The 20,455-nt window shown below is 40.7% G+C and overlaps 1 protein-coding gene and 1 long non-coding RNA gene across 15 annotated transcripts in view; one reads left to right on the forward strand and one right to left on the reverse strand.

Annotated features, from left to right (window-relative positions):
* DTNB (dystrobrevin beta) overlaps nucleotides 1-20,455 on the reverse strand; it is a 297,775-nt gene that overhangs the window by 51,481 nt on the left and 225,839 nt on the right. For all 14 annotated transcript variants that reach the window (XR_004251289.2, XR_004251286.2, XM_032172425.2 and 11 more), the window contains 3 exons: nucleotides 6,394-6,479; nucleotides 5,379-5,492; nucleotides 5-101 (listed from right to left, as the gene is read on the reverse strand). Coding sequence is in view for 12 of the 14 variants with exons in the window: in XM_032172425.2 (XP_032028316.1) it covers nucleotides 5-101; nucleotides 5,379-5,492; nucleotides 6,394-6,479 (297 nt within the window). In the remaining 2 variants the exon portion in view is untranslated. The remainder of the gene's footprint in view (nucleotides 1-4; nucleotides 102-5,378; nucleotides 5,493-6,393; nucleotides 6,480-20,455) is intronic.
* LOC116480419 (uncharacterized) lies at nucleotides 97-13,591 on the forward strand. The gene is made up of 3 exons (XR_004251292.2): nucleotides 97-160; nucleotides 13,127-13,201; nucleotides 13,294-13,591. It is a non-coding gene; the product is annotated as an uncharacterized LOC116480419 (long non-coding RNA).

The raw sequence follows: 20,455 nt of genomic DNA on the forward strand, positions 1-20,455 counted from the left end.
TTACCTTTAGCAACTTCATCAGCTCTTCTAGCTGGACCATCAGCTCCCGCCTGCTCTCCTGCAGGGCCGACATCCTCTGCTCCAGTTCATCCTTCCTTTGCCTATCCAAGAGGAGAAGCCCATCAGATAAAGAAACCCTCAAAGATGGATCTAAGGCCAGGTAAAATGGATTTCAGACCTGATCCTGCTACTTACCAGTTATGAGACTCTGAGCAAGTCATTTAGCATCCAATACCTCATAAAATGGTGATAATGTCTGTTTTGCCTACTTTCCTGGACTGTTCTGAGAATAATAGGTAAAAGTGCTTTGGAAAGTTTACATGACTATATAAAGGTATTATTCATATTACCAGAGTGAATTAATGATTAAAAAACTCTTTAGAAAGTCAATGCCTTTTGAAAAACATATAAAATTAGCCCAAATTTAGATTAATAGTAGAGAAACCATATTAAACTGCTCAGAGAAAACACGGTTCAGTAGTAAGTACTTTCGGCACTAGACAGATTCAAGAAGGGTGACAGATCAGGACGGCTCCCTGTGTCTAAGAACAGTCGCTTTTCCTTGAGGATAGATTTTATGCCATCTACTCTAGCTCAATATGTCCAAAACCAGACTAAAGACTTTTCTCCCTAAATGGTTTTCTTGTCTCTGTCTCTTTTTTTTCCTTGTCTCTTTTTTTTTCCTTGTCTCTGTCTCTTTTCCCTGTCTCTGCTGTTTTTCCTTCCAGGTGTCATGGCTGAAAAACTCAGTCCTCTTTGTTACTTTCTTCTTTATATCCTATATTCAATCAATAACTCAATTCAGATCATTCTTTCTTGGAAAATTTATGTGCCTATCTTTCTATTCCCATTTCTCTCACTTTATCTAAGCACTCCTTACCTCAAGCATGAAACAGTCTCCTTTTGTGATTAATCCTGCTTTTTTTGTGTGTGTGTGATGGAGTCTCACTCTGTCGCCCAGGCTGGAGTGCAGTGGTACGATCTTGGCTCAACCGCAACCTCCGCCTCCCCGGTTCAAGTGATTCTGCTGCCTCAGCCTCCTAAATAGCTGTGATTACAGGCATCGCCAACATGCCCAGCTAATGTTTGTATTTTTAGTAGAGATGGAGGTTCACCATGTTGGCCAGGCTGGTCTCGAATTCCTGACCTCAAGTGATCCACCCGCCTCAGCCTCTGAAAGTGCTGGGATTACAGTCGTGAGCCACCGCACCTGGCTCTTTCATCTTTTATGGTGAGGAAAGAGCAGTGGAATAAAAGTGAACAGCCTCAAAGTTGAGTATCAGCCCCAGTATTTACCAAATATGCAACCTTAGACAAGTCACTTGGCCTCAGTTTTCTCTCCTCTAAAAGGGGATTAGTAACAGCAACAATATTCTGAGGATCATATAAGGTAATAAATATGAAAGTGTTCTATGAACTTTCAACCGCTGCTCAAAGCAAAGCTATGTTTATTTCATCATCCCATAATGATCTCAACAGAATTTCTAGCATCACTGACCCTTGCCTGCACAATCTGGACCTACGCTGTCTATCACAGTAGCCACTAGCCACGCATGACTACTGAGCCCCTGAAACATGGCTAGGCTGAATTGAGATGCACAGCAATTGTAACATACACACTGGAATTCAAAGACTTAGTGCAGGAAAAAGCAAAATATCTTGATCATGTTTTAATACTGATTACATGTTGAAAGGATAATATTTTGAAAATATCAGGTTAAGTAAAATATAGTATTAAAATTAATGACACCTATTACTTTTTGGTTTTTCAATGAGGCTGTTAGAAAATTTTTAATTACATATGTGGCCTGCATTTCTATTGGATAGTGCAGCTCTAGATCCCATCTACATTCCTATCCTTAGCACTGCACCTCCTATTTTATGCCCTTTGTATCTGGACCTCCAGCTTATGGTTCGTTTTTCCTAAGTGGGCTCCATCATTTTATAACTCACCTCTCTTCTCTTCCAAATATTATTCATTCCTTAATGTCTGACCCAACATCACTGTCAGGAAGCTGCTCCTGATCACTTAAGCAGGGACTGCTTGATTAAGCACTACAGTAATTAGTGCTCCTCAGTGGTACTTAATTTACTTTACTGCTGCCATTCCTATCATGATGCAAAATCCTTGAGGTCAGAGGATGGGCCTTACTCATCTTTGCATGTATTGAAAGATTAAGAAAATATCATGCATCCAGTATCGCCTAATTAACATCTACTGAACTTACGAAAACCATGATTTGAAACTCTCCAAGGGCTTCCAATGACCTAACAATTAAGACTTTCTAGAATCTGATCTCAATTGCCTGGCTAATTGTAGCTCCTATCACTGGCACTCTAAAGATTGATGTAATGAATGATTGAAAAGAAATTCTTAGTTCCAAGACTCTTTCCCTTTTCTGAAATGTGCCATAATTATTTGGGGGAATCATGCTGAACCCCAACCGCACTTCCAATCTGAAATGTTTTGTCCTACATTCCATCCAAATCATTATCTACTTTTCATGGTCTAGCTCAACTTCTACCACCTCCATTGGTCTGAATGCTTCCAGAGGAAAATTAGACACACAAAGGTGGTAGGGAATAAATACAGATATAATACCTATATTACATAGGTATTATATATGTAAAAATCTTGTGTGCATATATACATTATATTATATATATATATTTCTCTACACAGATTTCTTATCCATACTGTTTATTGACATTGCACAATATTATTTAACTGACTACCAAATTATTTTATGTTTTGTTCCAAAACCAGATTATAAGTTTTTAGGAAGGACTCATTGTCTTCTAGTCTTCATACTCCCTAAATTTCCAGCGCAGTAGACCCTTGAGAAGAAGGATCTACTCATTCAATGTTCTAGGAAGACTTCGTCCCCTGAACTCCTGAGCCTGGATGTGATATTCTTTATCTGTACTGTGTGTGACCAAACAATTATGGTATAAGCTGAACATGAATGAGCTACAGCTACATCCAACCACACAGAACGATCCTAAAGGCTAATATGGTGGGGATAGGGGTGGAGAGGGAAGTCCTCTGGGACTATCCCCACCATATTAGTATAATATTTCTATTAAGCTTAGAAAACAAAAAGCAAAACTAAACAGTTTATTACATAGGATAGTGATAATGCGACAATATTGTTTTAAACAAAAGGTAATGATAAACCAAATTCTGGATAGGCATTCACCCAGTGGGGAAGGTGGAGGCAAGGAAATGGGATAAGGGAGAGGTACTTCTATGGATGGCATTGTTTTAATCATATATGAGTTCTCAAATAGGATGTAGGTTCATAAGTATTCATTTGACTATTATGCTTCATATACGTTTGTCACACACACATTTGTCATACATTTTATTATAAGCAACATACCATTAAAAATAATAATAAAGGAAGAAAAGGCAACCCTGGTGGTCAAGGCTCATAGCCACTCACCCTATGGGTGAAGTTGTCTACCTTGTTTTATTATACTAGCTGGGTGCTGGCAGTCCCTGGCCTCATATATAGTGATCAAAACCAGACGGATGTCAGATACCTACAAGTGAATCCAGCCCTTTATGTGTCTTTTGATAAGCAAAAGTTCTTAATATTAATGTAGATGGATTTACCAACTTCTTCTTTCATGGTAATTCTGAGCTACTACTTTCTATTCCAAAATCCTGAAGACATTCTCCTACTTTCTTCTAGAATTTTTTTTTTTTTTTTTTTTTGAGACGGAGTTTTGCTCTTGTTGCCCAGGCTGGAGTGCAATGGCATGATCTCGGCTCACTGCAACCTCTGCCTCCCAGGTTCAAGCAATTCTCCTGCCTCAGCCTCCTGAGTCTTCTAGAAGTTTTAAAGTTCTGTATTCATGTTGAATCCATCTGGTGTCGGTTTTTTTAATTAGTGTGAGGTAGAAGACCACTATGTTTTGTACACAGGCATAAAAAATAGTCCCAGCACACTTTAAAATAGTCCCTCCTTTCTTTAGTGATATAGGAACTGCTTTTGAGGTTAAATACTTTCGGATTTCTCCACCTTCAGACCCTCATTGGTCTCAGATTACATTTCTGCTTCTTGCTATCCTATGTGACATTCCTGGACTCCGCCCTGCTACTACATCTAAGATATTTTTCAGATCCTTCCAGCTTAACTGAGCACGTTCAGCAATCCCAGTTTCAGCAACAGTTAGACTCAGGATGACAGGCCTTTTTGCTTTTCTAGATATAAAATCAGGCACTAGACAACAGGTGCATCTTATGCCAACAGCCTAGACTTACACTCTGCCCAAGTCAGCAGCATTTGTGCTCTCATCCTCCCTAGTACGACACCAGCTGTACTAACACCACAGACGTGCAGCAGTGAACCACAGAGCCACCCAAATCTCAGCCTAACTACATTGAGAAACTAAAATAAATTTTTAGGAGAACGAAAATCTCTATACATCTAATGATTTTTTTTCACCTGCACAGTTTAAATTCTTTATGACTCTACTATGACAACTTTTATTGATGATATAAATCTAAACAGTAGAATATCTACAGAAAACAATAATCTCCATTCTCTGGGAAAAGAAACAAGAGGCTACACAGAATCCTAGATGACAGCAAATTAAAAATCAACCTAAACAGAAAGAACCCACTATTTGAAAATCTAGAAATCTGGTGAGAAGTCACTAAATGTAGTTTCCATAATGTCTTAACTTACAGAAGAGTGCGTGTACACACACACACACACACACACACTCCCCTTTCTAAGGCTCATAGGCAATAAGACCCTAATAATGGATCAGATTACTTCTGTGAAGACCTCCCCATTCCCTCCAAAACAGCATCAAATATGGTGGTGACGCTGCTCTCTATTCCCATTCTCATCCTATGTCCTTAGTTTCCTGATTCTTGAGATACTTTGTTTAGAAGCCATGGTGCAAGGGTTTCACGTCTCAGAGATGTGCACAGGAAGCATCCTTCTCCTTCGGCAGAGCCCTGCACTGACTGTAAAGTGCCAGGAGAATATACTCAAAGGAAAGGCAAAGCATTCTTCCCGCCAAGCGTTTCTAAAGTCAGACAAATTAGCAAGATAAGAGAGGGACTGCAGCACAGTGGTCTTCTTAAAGCAATCACAGAAGTATAAACAGTGCCCTGCTGGTCCTGGAGCTAGGAGACTGGTATTTACTAAGTTCTGTGATAATGGCTGACATTTTTAGAGTGATTTCTAATGGAACCCAGACATCTGAAGCAGTAACTGAATGGGTGAACTCTTCAGTGGTTTGCTCTCACAGGATTGTTTATACTGAACAACAGATTCTACCCTACTCCTTTGGTCTCCTCAGATAAGTTCCATCCGTAGTAGATTACATGTGGCAAGTGGTAGAGTGTCCCTACTCACCTCAGCAGCCGCAGCTCTGCCAGCAGCGTGGGGTTCTGCTGTGCCTTCTCAGGGGTGGGCTGGGAGGCCTGCTCGTGTTCCAGGCGGAGACGCTGAATCTCCTGCAGGATCTCTCTAGAGAGGACGGGTGAATGGAAAGGGGCTGCACAGTGCTTCTCACTCACGCTCCGTCTTTCCCTACTACAAGTTTTCAACTCTAGCAGTGCCTCCTCTACCAATCTTGTCCTGATTGCTTCCAAATGGCCAAGAGGTGAAATGGACACCTTCTCAATACTGCTTCACCTGACACTTCCTCAACAAAGCAATCTTTTGTGGTGGAAAAAGTCATAAAAATACTCTTCTCAAGGACCTGAAAAATCTCCAACAAAGGAAAATTACAGCCAGAATACTTTATTTACTCTGTTCCACTCAGGGAGGAGGAAAAAGGAACTCCATGCAACCTCCTGATGCAGGTCCTGTGCTGACTTCCCTTAATCCTTCCCCGCCCCTTCCTTCCCCCTGTCCCCTATGCCCCAGTAGACAGCTGTGTTGCCTCTATCTATGCCTGTTACCTTAGGTCAGGTCTCCACGTCCTGGCTTCTACCTTTCAGTACATAATGGTGTGCTGTCTGCTCTCTGTGCCGTTAAATGGCATTTTTTTTTTTTTTAAGGAGAGACCAGACAGTCCTACATAGCATAATGGGTCAGGACAAGATGACTAGATACAGCAAAATGCTGCTGGGAAGCAGAGTGGAAAACGCAATTGTGAGAGGGGGTCACACGGATGGGTGGGAGGAGGCCCTGCTAAAAGGAATCCCCCGAGGGCAGGTGAGCAGAGCTGTGGACTACCAGAATCAACAGCATGCAGACACAAATCAGTGTCCAGGGCATTCCCTGGACTTGGGCTAGCCTAGGTTCACTGAGGCAAGGTCTTCCTTGGCGGTCAAAAGCCACCTAGTATCCAAGGAAAATGAGAATCAGATACGCACGTGATAATCCTGGACTCTGGAAGTGGGCTCAGCCTCTGCGTTCTTACCTGTTTTTGTTTTCCAGTTCTGCAATAAGCTGTCTTTGTTGTTTGTTGGCATCAAAGTTAAAGCTCAAGTCAGTGGGAGGACGAGTCTAAAGTGGGGAAGTGGGGAGAAAGTTTTTTTTTTTTTTCTGATCCAAATATACCCAGAGGTCTAGATTGACTGATTTTTAAAAAACAGATTTTTGACATATAATTTACATATCACAAATCCACCCGTTTTAAGTATACAGTTCAATGAGTCTTAGTAAATTTAAACAGTTGTGCAACCAATCACCACATTCCAGTTTTAGAACATTTTTCATCACCGCGAAAAATTCCCTCATGCCAGTTTGTCACCAGTTGCCACTCCCACCCCCAACCTCAGGCAGCCATGCATCTGCTTTCTGTCTATAGTTCTGCTTTTTCTAGAAACTTCATATAAACACATAGTCTTTGGTTTCTGGCTTCCACTTAGCATAATGTTTTTGGGGTTAATTCATGTTTTTCCATGAACTAGTAGTTCCTTTTTTTTTTTTTTTTTGAGATAAGGTCTTGCTCTATCACACAGGCTGGTATACAGGATGCAGTGGCATGATCACAGCTCACTGCAGTCTTGAACTCCTGGGCTCTCACCTTGGCCTCTGAGTAGATGGGACTAAAGGCACATGCCACCATGCCTGGCCTAGTGGTTCCTTCTTTTTTATTGCTGTGTAGTATTCTATTGTTTCCAGCTTTTGGTTATTACAAATGAAGCTGCTATGAACTTTCATTCACAAGTATTTGTCTATGTATGTTTTCATTTCTCTTGGGTAAACACCTAGGAGTAAAATTGCTGAATTATATGGTAACTATAATTAACATCTGAGGAACTCCCAAACTGCTTTCTAAAGTGGCTGTACCGTTTTACAATTGCATTAATGAGATTTCCAGTTTCTCTACATCTTCACCAACACCTATTGTTTTATTTACTTTTTATTTTTTATTTACTTATTACTTTGTTCTTTTAACCATCCTAGTAGGTATCAAGTTCCGAATAGAAAGTTTTTTAAAAATTAAGATATAATTTTCCTACCATAAAATCCACTTTTTAAAAGCATATAATTCAGTAACTTTTTATTTTTTGAGACAGAGTCTCACTCTGTCACCAGGCTGGAGTGCAATGGCGTGATCCTAGTTCAGTGCAACCTCTACCTCCTGAGTTCAAGCAATTCCCCTGCCTCAGCCTCCTGAGTAGCTAGGACTACAGGTGTGCACCACCACGCTCAGCTAATTTTTTTGTATTTTTAGTAGAGACAGGGTTTCACCACATTGGCCAAGCTGGTCTCAAAACTCCTGACCTCAAATAATCCACCCACCTTGGCCTCCCAAAGTCCTGGGATTACAGGTGTGAGCCACCAGGCTTAGCCCAATTCAGTAGTTTTTAAGGTATTTATGAGGTTGTGAAGCCAACACCACTAATTCCAGAATATTTTCACCACCCCAAAAAGAAACAGCATCACATCAAAAAGAAACAGCATACTCATAAGTAGTCATTTCCCATCCCCCTTCCCTTGCCCCTGACCTCCATTATCCGTCTCTATGGATTTGCCTATTCTGGATATTTCATATAAATGGAGCCATACAATATCGACCTTTTATGTCTATCTTCTTTCACTTAGCAAAATGTTTTTAAGGTTCACCCATGTTGTAGCACATATCAGTACTTCATTCCCTTTTATAGCTGAATAATATTCCATTATATGGATATACCACTTTTTGTTTACCCATTCAACAGCTGATGAAGGTTTAGGTTGTTACCACTTTTTAGCTGTTTTGAATGGTGCTGCTTTGAGCATGTATGTTGAGATATGTTGTTATTTCTCTTAGGTATGTACCTAGGAATGGAATTACTGGGTCAAATGGTAACTGCCTTTTGAGAAACTGCCAAACTGTTTTCCAAAGTGGCTGCATTATTTTACATTCCTGCCAGCAATCTATCAAGGTTCTATTTTTTCCACGTCATCCTAATGGGTATGAAGTGGTATCTCATTGTAAGGCAATTTGTATTTCCCAAATGACTAGTATGTTGAGCATACTTTCATGTGCTTACTGGCCATTTGTATATGTTTTGTGGAGAAATTATGTGGTTGTGATTTGCACATCCACCATATTTCTGACCCTTAACTCCTTTAAGAATATGGTAGCCAGGCTGGGTGCAGTGGCTCACGCCTGTAATCCCAGCACTTTGGGAAGCCGGGGTGGGAGGATCACGAGGTCAGGAGTTTAAGACCAGCCTGGCCAACATAGTGAAACCTCGTCTCTACTAAAAATACAAAAATTAGCCGGGTGTGGTGGCGGGTGCCTGTAATCTCAGCTACTTGGGAGGCTGAGGCAGGAGAATTGCTTGAACCTGGGAGGTGGTGGTTGCAGTGAGCTAAGATTGTGCCACTGCACTCCAGCCTGGGTGACAGAGCAAGACTCCATCTGGGAAAAAAAGAAAAAAAAAAAGAATACGGTAGCCAATGAACACGACTAGGTGTTGGCTCCCTTTTATTGATTAACCAGAAAGGCAGCTCTCACTGAGGGCTCCATGATGACCCTGCTTCACTCTGTACACTCTTGGCTCTGCCTGAAACATGTTCTGCCATGAAGACTTTGTTTCCTGTCTAGAGCTTGAAGATTCAGTAAGTCTTTTCTTTTTTTTTTTTTTTTTGAGATGGAGTCTTTCTCTGTCCCCCAGGCTGGAGTGCAGTGGCGCGATCTCGGCTCACTGCAACCTCCATCTCCTGGGTTCACGCCATTCTCCTGCCTCAGCCTCCCGAGTAGCTGGGACTACAGGCACCCGCCACCACGCCCGGCTAATTTTTTGTATTTTTAGTAGAGACGGGGTTTCACCGTGTTAGCCAGGATGGTCTCAATCTCCTGACCTCGTGATCCGCCCGCCTCGGCCTCCCAAAGCACTGGGATTACAGGCTTGAGCCACCGCGCCTGGCCTCAGTAAGTCTTTTCATGTGGCAGTTTCTAAATAAACAAGGGCAAAACAGCATAGCAAATCTGGGTAAGAGGCTTTTTACCAAATTATCAAGTATTTTTCTTTTTTAAAAGAAAACAAAAACCAAGATGATTTTTCTTCCTCCAGAGAAGCATGGACTGGCAGCCTACCGAGTAAATTTTCTATATTGTAGTCAGTCTTGTGGGAGCCTGAGTTGAGTCTCAGAAAAGTAGCTTGCTTGAGACGGAGGCTGGCTGTGAAGAACAGGTTTGTAATTCCTGAAAACTGGAGCTAAAAGTAACAGCTGCTTAATAGAGTGAGACTAGGGAAAATTATGGGTCAGGAGGTAAGCTCTGAAAGAAATTTGCTTCATATGATGATGAAAAGAAGCCCTGTGGCACTTCTCTGGAAGTATCTAGAGAAGCTTTCTGGTTTTGAGTAACCGCAAAGCCAAGGGATCTTCCACAGAGGAGGTTAATACAGGAATCAAGTCATTACCAATAGAGATTCCTAATCAGGTAAGACTGGTTGGCTCCAAGAAGCACTGTAATGCAAATATAAAGAAGTAGGGGTGGAGGAAGGTTCCAAACCTGAGGCAGCAGTTCCCCTAGGGGCAGCTGGTGTCCCGGTAGGACTCCTCAGTGGTGAGTGTCCAGTGATGGCTTATCTCACTCAATCAAACTTTAAATACAGTCAAGTATACATCAAATAACAGAAACTTAGAACTTTTATCTATGTACTTTTTTTTTTTTTTGAGACAGAATCTTGCTGTGTCGCCCAGGCTGGAGTGTAGTGGCATGATCTCGGTTCACTGCAGCCTCCGCCTCCTGGGTTCAAGCGATTTTCCTGCCTCAGCCTCCTGAGTAGCTGGGATTACTAGCACGTGCCACCATGCCTGGCTAATTTTTGTGTTTTAAGTAGGGACAGGGTTTCACCATATTAGCCAGGCTGGTCTCGAACTCCTGACCTCGAGTGATCTGCTCACCTCAGCCTTCCCAAGTGCTGGGGTTACAGGCGTAAGCCACCGCACTCAGCTTTTATTTACGATCTTAAACACCATAGTGCTCATTAAGAAGAAAAAAAAAAGCCAAGTCTCTTCCTAAAATGCCTTCAGGACACTGAAGGGAAAAAGACAGGAATTATTTCATAACAACATAGGAGACTTTGTTGATCCAGTTCATAAAGACATAGGATGCTTTGGCCAGAGAGACATGAAGATGATTTCTTTCAAAAAATAAGTAGTTCATACATTTATTCAACAGATACTTCCTGAGCTCCTACTATGTGCCAGGCACTGCTCTACCAGTTAGGGATGTTCTGGTGAATAGCCCCACCCCCATGGAGCTCAGATTACACTGGGAGAAAAATAAGAAACCCCAAAAATAAATATAGACATCAGTAGGGATAATGCAATAAAGAAATGCAGGGTAAGGAAACAGTGAACCGGAACAGAAAATTCTTTTTAAATGAGGTGGTGATGAAAGGGCTCTCAGATACTCAATGAAATGAGGAAACCAACCAGGTGAAGGTCTGAGGGAAGGGCCTGCGGGGCAGAAAGAAGGGCAAATGCAAGGCCCTGCAGCTGCTTGGGCTTGGGGTGTTCAGATGAGTGCTGACGGAGGGAAGGAAGCTGTGGTAAGAGCGAGGCACTGGGAGATGAAGGGTCTAGACGAGGGGTATCCAATCTTTTGGCTTCCCTGGGCCGCACTGGAAGAACTGTGTCTTGGGCCACACACAAAAAACTAATGATAGCTGATGAGCTAAAAATAAATAAATAAATACATAAATCACAAAAAAACTCATAATGTTTTAAGAAAATGTACAAATTTTTGTTGGGCCACATTCAAAGCCATCCTGGGCTGCATGCAGCCCACAGGCCACGGGTTGGACAAGCTTGGTCTAGACCATACAGGGCCTCTGAGCCATGGAGAGGAGTTTCCATTTCATTCTGAATGTGGTGTGAAGCCACTGGAGGATTCTGGGCAGGGGAATATGAAATTTGATTATATGTGTTAAAAACACTGTTATACATTTACATAAATAAGTGGCTGAGTAATTTAATACATGGGGAATAACAGACAAATTTCCCATACAGAAGAATTCCAAATAAGGTATGGACATACTCTGCCCTCAAGGAAGTGAAGCCTAACTCCCCATTCCTTAAGAGAAGCCTGTGCATAGTGACTTCCTTCCAAAGAGTCTGTGTGGAAAGGAAAAGGAATAACTTTATGTTGGAGAAACCTGACGAACACTGCCACGGCCAGGTGATCAAGGTCAGCATCAACAGTGACGACTCATGTTGATAGTAGGTACCTCTTGATACGCCATGATGAAAATGGCACTTTACCTTTTCCTTCCCCAAACCCATAACCCCAGTTCTAATCAAGAGATAAACATCGGACAAATTACAGTTATTAGACAGTCTACATCTGACTAGCACTCCTAAAAATTGTCAAGGTCATCAAAAACAAGGAAAGTCAGAGAAACTGTCACAGCTAAGAGGAGCCTAAGATGACATGACAACTAAATGTAATGTATCCTGGATGGAACAGAAGAAGGACATCAGGTAAAAACTTAGAAAATATGAATAAAGTATGGACTTTAGTTAATAACAATGTATCAATATTGCTTCATTAATTGCAACGAATGTACCATACTAATTTAGGATATTAATAATAGGGGAAATTTGGCTGGGTTGCTCACTCCTGTAATCCCAGCACTCTGGGAGACAGAGGTGGGAGGTCATTTGAGGCCAGGAGTTCGAGACCAGCCTGGGCAACACGGCAAAACCCCTACTTTACAAAAAATACAAAAAAATTAACCAGGCTTGGTGGTGCGTGCCTGTAGTCCCAGCTACTAGGGGGCTGAGGTGGGAGGATTGCTTAAGCTTGGGAGGTCGAGGCTGCAGTGAGCTGAGATCACATCACTGCACTCCAGCCTGGGTGACAGAGTGAGACCCTGTCTCAAAGTAATAATAATAGGGGAAACTGGGTGTAGATTATAGGGAACTCTCTGCACTATCTTTGAAACTTTTCTGTAAATCTAAAACTTTTAAAATAAAGTTTAAAAAATAAACATTGCTTTGGCTACTCAGTGGACAATTTAGTGTAGTAGGAGAGGAATGAAAGTAGGGAGACAAATGAGTAATCCTAGCTTTGCTACTTTCTGGCTGTGCAACACTGTTATTTTACTATACCTCTATTTTCTTGTCTATAAAATGGGAACATTTAGTGAAAGTGATGTGGAGAGGATTTAATGATATAATGTAGGAGGCAGCACAATGCTCTACAAATGCTGATAGTTATAACTCAAAATAAAATTGTATCTAGTAAACTTATTATACACCTCTTATGTGTAAATCTAGCAAGTAGCAAAGACAGAATTCTAAGTAACTGAAGATAAACACTGCAAAGCTTACTCGTAAGGAGGACACATGGTTCTGGGGTTTAATAAAATTCTAGAATCTTGGTAGTCAAAGCATTATGTTCACACCACTAAAACTCAAGGAAGTTCCCAGGTCCAATGAGCAACTCAGGGGTTGTAGCATCTAGAGCAAAAGATGCCCAGAAAAAAAAATAAAGCTGAAGGCCTCTTAGCTGATCTCTACTTAGTGAGCATAGCAGGTATACTGGAAGGGTCTCGACTTCCTGTGGAAAACACAGTTTGCGTGCTTAACAAGACTCATCTGTTCCTCACTGGAACAAATGCACTTGCAATTATGTCATCTAATTAAATAACAAATAAACCAATGAGATATGAGGATGAAAAGAGGGTTTCTATTTCTAGGAAAACCAAGTTGAATGAGTTGGAGACTCCATAGAGATGAGCTTCGAGAATAAAATGGCACTGACTTAGCTGAAGGTAAGGCAGCTGTAAAGATTTGGAAAAATTATAAAGAGAAATTTCGTACTCTTGCATTGTAAGAGTTATTAAGTTCTCATTTCATTGTAAAGGATTGAAAAAGGAAGCTGAACTTGCAACATGTGAGAACATTTTGTGCAAAGGAGACAACCTGGAGCTCCAGAGGATCTATACTCAATGAATGGGCTTGGTCCTACATCCAAATATACATGAGGACATACAGAGAAATGTTAAAGTATATAGCTATCATTTTTATGGTTCCCTATTTTAACTTATTTAAAAATGTAGTAACAGTATTTTTAACATAGGCAAAAGGAAAGAAAATAATGTATTTCCAAATACTCAAACTAGGTTAAACAGTTACAAAGATTTTTGACACATTTGCTTCATCTATCCCATATTTTCTCTCTCAAGTATTTTTTTTTTTTTTTTTTGAGACGAGTCTCACTCTGTTGCCCAGGCTGGAGTGCAGTGGCGCAATCTTGGCTCACTGCAAGCTCCGCCTCCCGGGTTCACGCCATTCTCCTGCCTCAGCCTCTCCGAGTAGCTGGGACTACAGGCGCCCGCCACCACGCCCGGCTAATTTTTTGTATTTTTTAGTAGAGACGGGGTTTCACCGTGGTCTCGATCTCCTGACCTCGTGATCCGCCCACCTTGGCCTCCCAAAGTGCTGGGATTACAAGCGTGAGCCACCGCGCACGACCCTCTCTCAAGTATTTTAATGCAAATTCTTGAAAACAATTCACCCCTACAGACATCAGCAGACATCTCCAGAAATATTTTAAGCCAGCTTTCGATTGCTGACCAACCTGTGGTACAGGTAACACAACTTCTACTGGGCACCAAGTCATTCACATACAGGCCTACCTTTCCTCTCTCTGCTTCAATCCAGAAGACCTCAAGGCAAATAAACTGATTCCTGGATCCTAAGTGGTTCCTGGTTCACGTGGAAGGACATCTCTGAAGCTTCAACTCAGTGATTTACTTCCCCAAACCTATTCTTTTCATCCTTAAAATGAAACCACCTGTGTAACAACCCGATTCTTTGAACGTTTTCTGGGAGTCCAGAGCAAGCCTAAACTTTCGGTGAACATCCTGAGGCAATCTGTATTGAACCAGGTTTACTCCAAAAACCCAGCTGGGGCCATTTCCCAAGGAGCTCAGAACAACCCGAGGAATGGATTCATGGGCTGTCCTAAAGTAGCTTTACTCACAGCTATCAGAGAGAATTCACTTGCTTCTAGGCCCTTGGATTGCTTTAATTCTTTCAATTTTCTTTTGTTCAACAACATAAAAAATACATTCTACTTATTGCAATTTTTACATGTCACATTCTGAATATTATCCTGTACCAGTGGCTTCTCGGTTGTTATATAACTTGTTTGGTAAAGTTATGCTGACAGCTTTAATGAGGTGATGTCATGTGATGCATGAATTTCCTCTGGTGCTGAATGTGGGCATTAGCAACTCAGTATCGTGTATTAGGGCAGTGGAGAATCAGGGTGTATCTAATAAATTCCTTCATGGAGGTCTCATGTCATTAAGTAGAATTTGCTCTTTCAAGAAGTTTCTTGATCACCTCTGAAGTAATAAACAAAACACTTAACAGGGTCTTAACAAAAACTTACAAACTGAAAAGTTCCAAACCTGTATCAAATTCAAAGCCAGGGTTGTTTTCAATCAGAGAAACCTGAATCCTAAGGAAGAACCAGAAATATTTTTTTCAAAGACACTCAGGCATCACAGGCATTCTTAAGTTGTGAAATGAAAAGAAGGTTTCCTAGAAAGTTAGGATAGAGATGGTATTTAATCTGCATTCTGGCTAGGAAGATGATGACATGCACCTTTTCAACTTTTCCCTAAACAGATTTTTTTTTCCTCTTAACTTATTCCAGACCAAACAGGTTTCAAAAATCGAGAAAACTTCAGGGTTCAGATTTTTGAACTTTTAATAAGCCCAGAGATTTGGCTTGTATTTGGCAAGCTCGCCTAAAGTCTCAACATCTAGTCTTTTCTAGTTCAAGGTGAGCTAATGAGAGCCTAATAAAGTGCAAAACATGGTCTGAAAGAGTAAAGTACAGGTCCTTTGCCAAGAGGCAGATTACAGAGAGGAATCTGATAGATTAACAGAGAAACTAAAATTATTGCCTCATGCCCTCTATCTAAAACTAATGGTTTTCAACTAAGGGTCACATCTAACATGCCAGGTGACTCTGGCTTATCCCTAGTCCAGAAATGTTTCTCTTGGTCAGTGGTTATCAAACTCGGCCACGCACTCCAATCACCTAGAGGGATTTTTAAACCCCCAGTGCTCAGGCTGTATCATCCAAGACCAATTAAATCGATTTCTGCAACTGGGCTCAGGCAGCAGTAGTTTCAAAAACTTCTCAGGTGATTTCAATGTGCATCCAAGGTCGATGCGCTGCTCTAAGAATCAGAGTTCTTGTCAAAACAGACAGAACTGGGTCATTGTAGAACATCTCCTGCACATTTTTGTTGTTTTAAGAAAAAAACCAATTTACTTAGCACCAAATACCAAAAACATTGGTTATGTAAGTCAAAAACATTGGTAGTGCATATCTGACTGTAAGTATGGAAAGTGATCCCAGAAGGGTATTTAAAGGGTACTACATTCACAACTAAAGTCACATAACCCTGTGTTTGAATCTCAAGCCTAGCTGAGGAACCGTGGGCAAGATGATTTAACCTTGCTCTGCCTCAGTTTCCTTTTTTGTAAAGTCACACTGGGAATCAACCTTCAGAGTTGCTGTTAGAACCAGAGGTAACAGTTCGAAAATATCCAGCACAGGGTTATAAATACAGATGGCTCTCAAAATGGTAGCTGTTATTTCTCATTCTGTTATTAGGTCAAAGCAGTCAGGCAGGGTAACATCTGGAGGAAAAAGACTTCTCAAATGCCACAGACGTATAAGCTGAATGAGTTTAGGAGACAAAAGGTGAGAGATCATCTAAAAATTAAACAATAATCAACGACCTAACAATGAATGCTACTGTTAGGTTGAGTGGATGGAGGTGTTAAGGCCAGAGCAACGAAAGGCAAAAAAGTTAGGGATCAGAGGACCACATTATAAAAGCTAAAGCTCTGTATTTAAGAATGAAGGCTCCAGTGTGGGATCCATTTACTATTACATGCGAATAAGGTGTTGAGGTCCCTTTAGTCCTTGGAAGGACAAGGTGCCTCTAACTTCCTGTCACAGGAGCATTCTCTCAGGTTCAGGTGGACTCACAGAGCTCCATCACCTTAATGAGATGAGACACATCTGAAAAATACAGGATAATAAATAAGACCCCTTTGAGTCAAACTGGGCAAATTTTATAAAACCAAGGGATGCTGACACAGTCAGCAAACGGTAATCCAGTAGCATGCATTTCTGGAGCCTCCTAAAAAGAGCCCGGAGACTCCTATCTGTATGAATGTGGCAAGATGAGTTCCAAAGAGATGCGCCTGGTATCAGCTAGGCTTTCTTTATATTCCAGGGGCAGCCTGCCCATCACCCAAACTGCCCTAGACTACCCAGAGGGCTGTGGATTGTCACCCTCTCTCTCAAAAATCCAATCTGCTGTTGAAAGCAGTGATTCTCAACCTCACCGTAAATCAGAAGGCTGGGAGTTTTCTTTTTTCCAATCTGATTCAAAAAATCTGAGGCAAAGCCAAGGATCTATATATTTTTAAAATACTTCATACATGATTACAACATGTAGGGAGGTTTGGGGCCATTAAATGTGTGTGAAACATCATAGCAGACTATCGGTCTTTAATTATAATAGGCCATGAGGATATTTCTGAATGCTGCATGCTTGGAGCAGCTGACAAGGTGACGGGGCTGTGCAGCCTGGGATCTGAAAGAAAGCTGCTCAGAAATGTTTAAGTGTGAGGTAGCATGACAATGGGTGATGGTTTCCCCTTTGTTTCACCTTTCTTCCAAGTTTTCCATAATGTGTTTTAAATTTTTTACAAAGGAAAAAAAAAACCCTTAAAGGTGAACAAAACATCTGATTACATCTTGGTGACGTTTGTGATGACACTTTAAGAATTTGCTATTACGACTACAATTTACCACACATTATAGTTTTGTTTTTAAAGAGGAATTTAGGGCTGAGCACGGTGGCTCATGCCTGTAATCCCAGCACTTTGGGAGGCTGAGGCGGGTGGATCACCTGAGGTCAGGAGTTCAAGACCAGCCTGGCCAACATGGTGAAACCCTGTCTCTATTAAAAAAATACAAAAAATTAGCCAGGTGTGGTGGCAGGCGCCTGTAATTCCAGCTACTCAGGAGGCTGAGACAGGAGAATTTCTTGAACCTGGGAGGTGGAGGTTGCAGCGAGCTGAGATTGTGCCACTGTACTCCAGCCTGGGCAACAGAGTGAGACTCCATCTCAAAAAAAAAAAAAAAAAATGTAGGCATGTAGGCACTTCAGGAAAACAACAAAAAATTCTCTCTCCTGGCTCATATAAGCAAAGTGAAATGTCTTTCTTCGAAGGTCGGCCCGCAGAGGTTTCTGCAGCCCCGCTCCCCATCTAGGGAGAAGTTATGGCACGGATGCTGAAGCATGCTACAGGGCACACTGCTGGCTGCTCAAATTATTTAACAATGTGGAAGAAGGTCTTTGAAAAAAATCAATACAAAGCCTATCTGGCAGGTTATAAATAAATTCTTTCGAGCACTACACCCACTTTATGCAAAGCACTTGTATCAGTGTGAGATTAGAGGATTAGGAGTTTCTGTATAACAGAACTCTAGTCAAGAAGAATCCTTCTTGAGTGGCTCAATAGTTATGAGATAACTACACTCTGCAAAATAAACCCAAGATGAAAGGGCCCAAACATATCAGTATTCATTCTAACAACGATCAATTCCAGAAGAATTAAAGAATTGGCATCAGAAACTATCAGGTGTAAAGAGACTTATCTTGTTTGCAGTAAGGGAGTACTGAAATCTTTTCAAGGTCAAATGGCTTTGGAGCTTTTATTTACAACATTTTTAAAGTACTATGTAAACTCAGTAAGACTATATAACGGCATAAAATATACTTAATTTTTAAAATCCAACCATAGCACAGCCCATCTCAACAAGTTTATTTATACATTTTAATTTCTAAAATACCTAGAGCAGTTGTGACTGACTGAGGGCATGTCTGAGGTTTAATCAAATAGCACTTTTCTGTTTCTCAGGCTTTTTCTTCTATTCTGTTCCTTTTCACTAACTAACCTTTAGAGTTGTAATGTTAGAGTCAGATACATGAGCTGACATTAGATTTTCAAGGAAAGGATTTTGAAATCTAAACAAACCCAAAGGGATAAGTTACTTTTTGGGGGAGAAACAAAGCAAGAATTCCTATTTGCAGCTTTTGTAACTCTATTTCCCTATGAAGAAGTAAACATAAATTGGTACGCATTTCCAAAATGGATGTACTGGTTTGTTTAATATGGTCCTGCATGAGCTGGCCTGCCTGACTTCATTCCAGCATTGTTCTCTGCATTCTAGCCACAATGCCAACTTTCAGGTCATGCGACCTCCAGCCTCAGGGCCTTTATATATGCCGAAATACCCCACTGGGCATACGCTTCATTCTCTTTACCTGGTTAATGCCTGGACACTCTGTTGTTTTGGCTTCAGCTCATTCCTCCTTCCATCTCACTCTTTGCATCTAGGTTTAATTCCTTATCTCCTAAATTATAACCTCCGGTAGTTAAATCTTAGTAGTTAGGAGACAGGACACTATCCCTGTCCCAGCTTGGCCACTTAGCACACCATGTGACCCTGGGTATTTTTTTTTTTTTTTTAATCTCTCTGAGGCTTAGTTTCCTCAACAAGAATGTTTTGAATAATAAACTAGCTAATACATGCAAAGCACTTAGAATAATGACTGGCACAAAGTAAATATTCAATAAATACTAGCTATTAGTATCATTCTTTTAGGATGACTCTTACTGTGACCTTTCTCTGTCCTTGTGAGAAAGGGTCTTTATTTCTCCTTTTGACAGTTCATTTAGTTCCTTTTGGTATATCATTCAACCATCTTTTTTAATAAGGAAAATTCTTAAGGTTTTTTCACAAACACTGGTAACATTGAATGCAATCAGCCATTTTATCTATGTGTTTTTGAGACAGGGTCTTTCTGTGTTGCCCAGCCTGGAGTGTAGTGGCATGATCACAGTTCACTGCAACCTTGAACTTCTGGGCTCAAGCAATTCTCCCACGTCAACCTCCCAAGTAGCTGTGACTACAGGCACATGCCACCACACCTGGCTATTTTTTTTTTTTTGACTTTTCATCTTTTAGTAGAGATGAAGTCTCACTATGTTGCTGAGGCTGGTCTTGAACTCCTAGGCTCAAGTGATCCGCCCACCTTGGCCTCCCAAAGTGTTGGGATTACAGGTGTGAGCCACTGTATCTGGCTTTGTTTTTAAAAGGATTTTTCTTTTCCTTTATAAAGAAATTGTTGTATTGTTTCTGGAGAGAAATTTAGTAGTGAATCCTTTGTAGATAAAGTAACGTGATTGCTTTCTGAGGATTCTTTGTATTCTGTAGTTTCACTATGATATGTCTAGTTGTAGAATTATTTTATCTATTTGGGGACTCATTGCGACATATTCATCTGAGAATGAATGTCTTGAATACATTTTGGAAACTTAGCCATTAATTCTTCAAACATTTTTTAACCCTAATTCTATTTTCTTTCTTGGAATTCCAATTACATGACTGTTGGTTCTCTATCTCCCATGTCTGAAGACCTTGTTTCAGATTTTTCATCTTTCTGTGTTGTGTTTTGGAAAATTTTCTTACATGTATTTTCTAGTTCACTAATTCTCTATTCATCTGTCTAATATGACATTTAACCCATCCACCAAGTTTTAAATTTCAATAACTTTTGTTTTAAAAATCTGTTAATTTCTATGTGGGTTTCAACTTTGTTCTTTTAAGACAGTATTTTGTCAGGTTTTTAATTCCTTCTTTTAGGTCTTTAGAAATCTTAAACATAGCTATTTTATAGCCAATAACTCTAATATCTAAAGCCATTGAGGGTCTCATTTTGCAAAGTCAGCACATGGGTTCAAGTTTAGTTGGACTCTTTCAGTGGGAGCACTGTTAGGTCTCAATTGAGAATGTAAGCAGAAATTTATACTTTGCTTCTACCAGGTGCCTTGGGGTTAGTTTTAATGTTAAAATTTCACCTTGGTGTTTCTCAAACTATAATGTAATGTAAATGTACCCAACGTAAGTATAGACA

This window comes from Hylobates moloch, unplaced genomic scaffold (assembly GCF_009828535.3).
Source record: "Hylobates moloch isolate HMO894 unplaced genomic scaffold, HMol_V3 SCAFFOLD_13, whole genome shotgun sequence".
NCBI lineage: Eukaryota > Metazoa > Chordata > Mammalia > Primates > Hylobatidae > Hylobates > Hylobates moloch.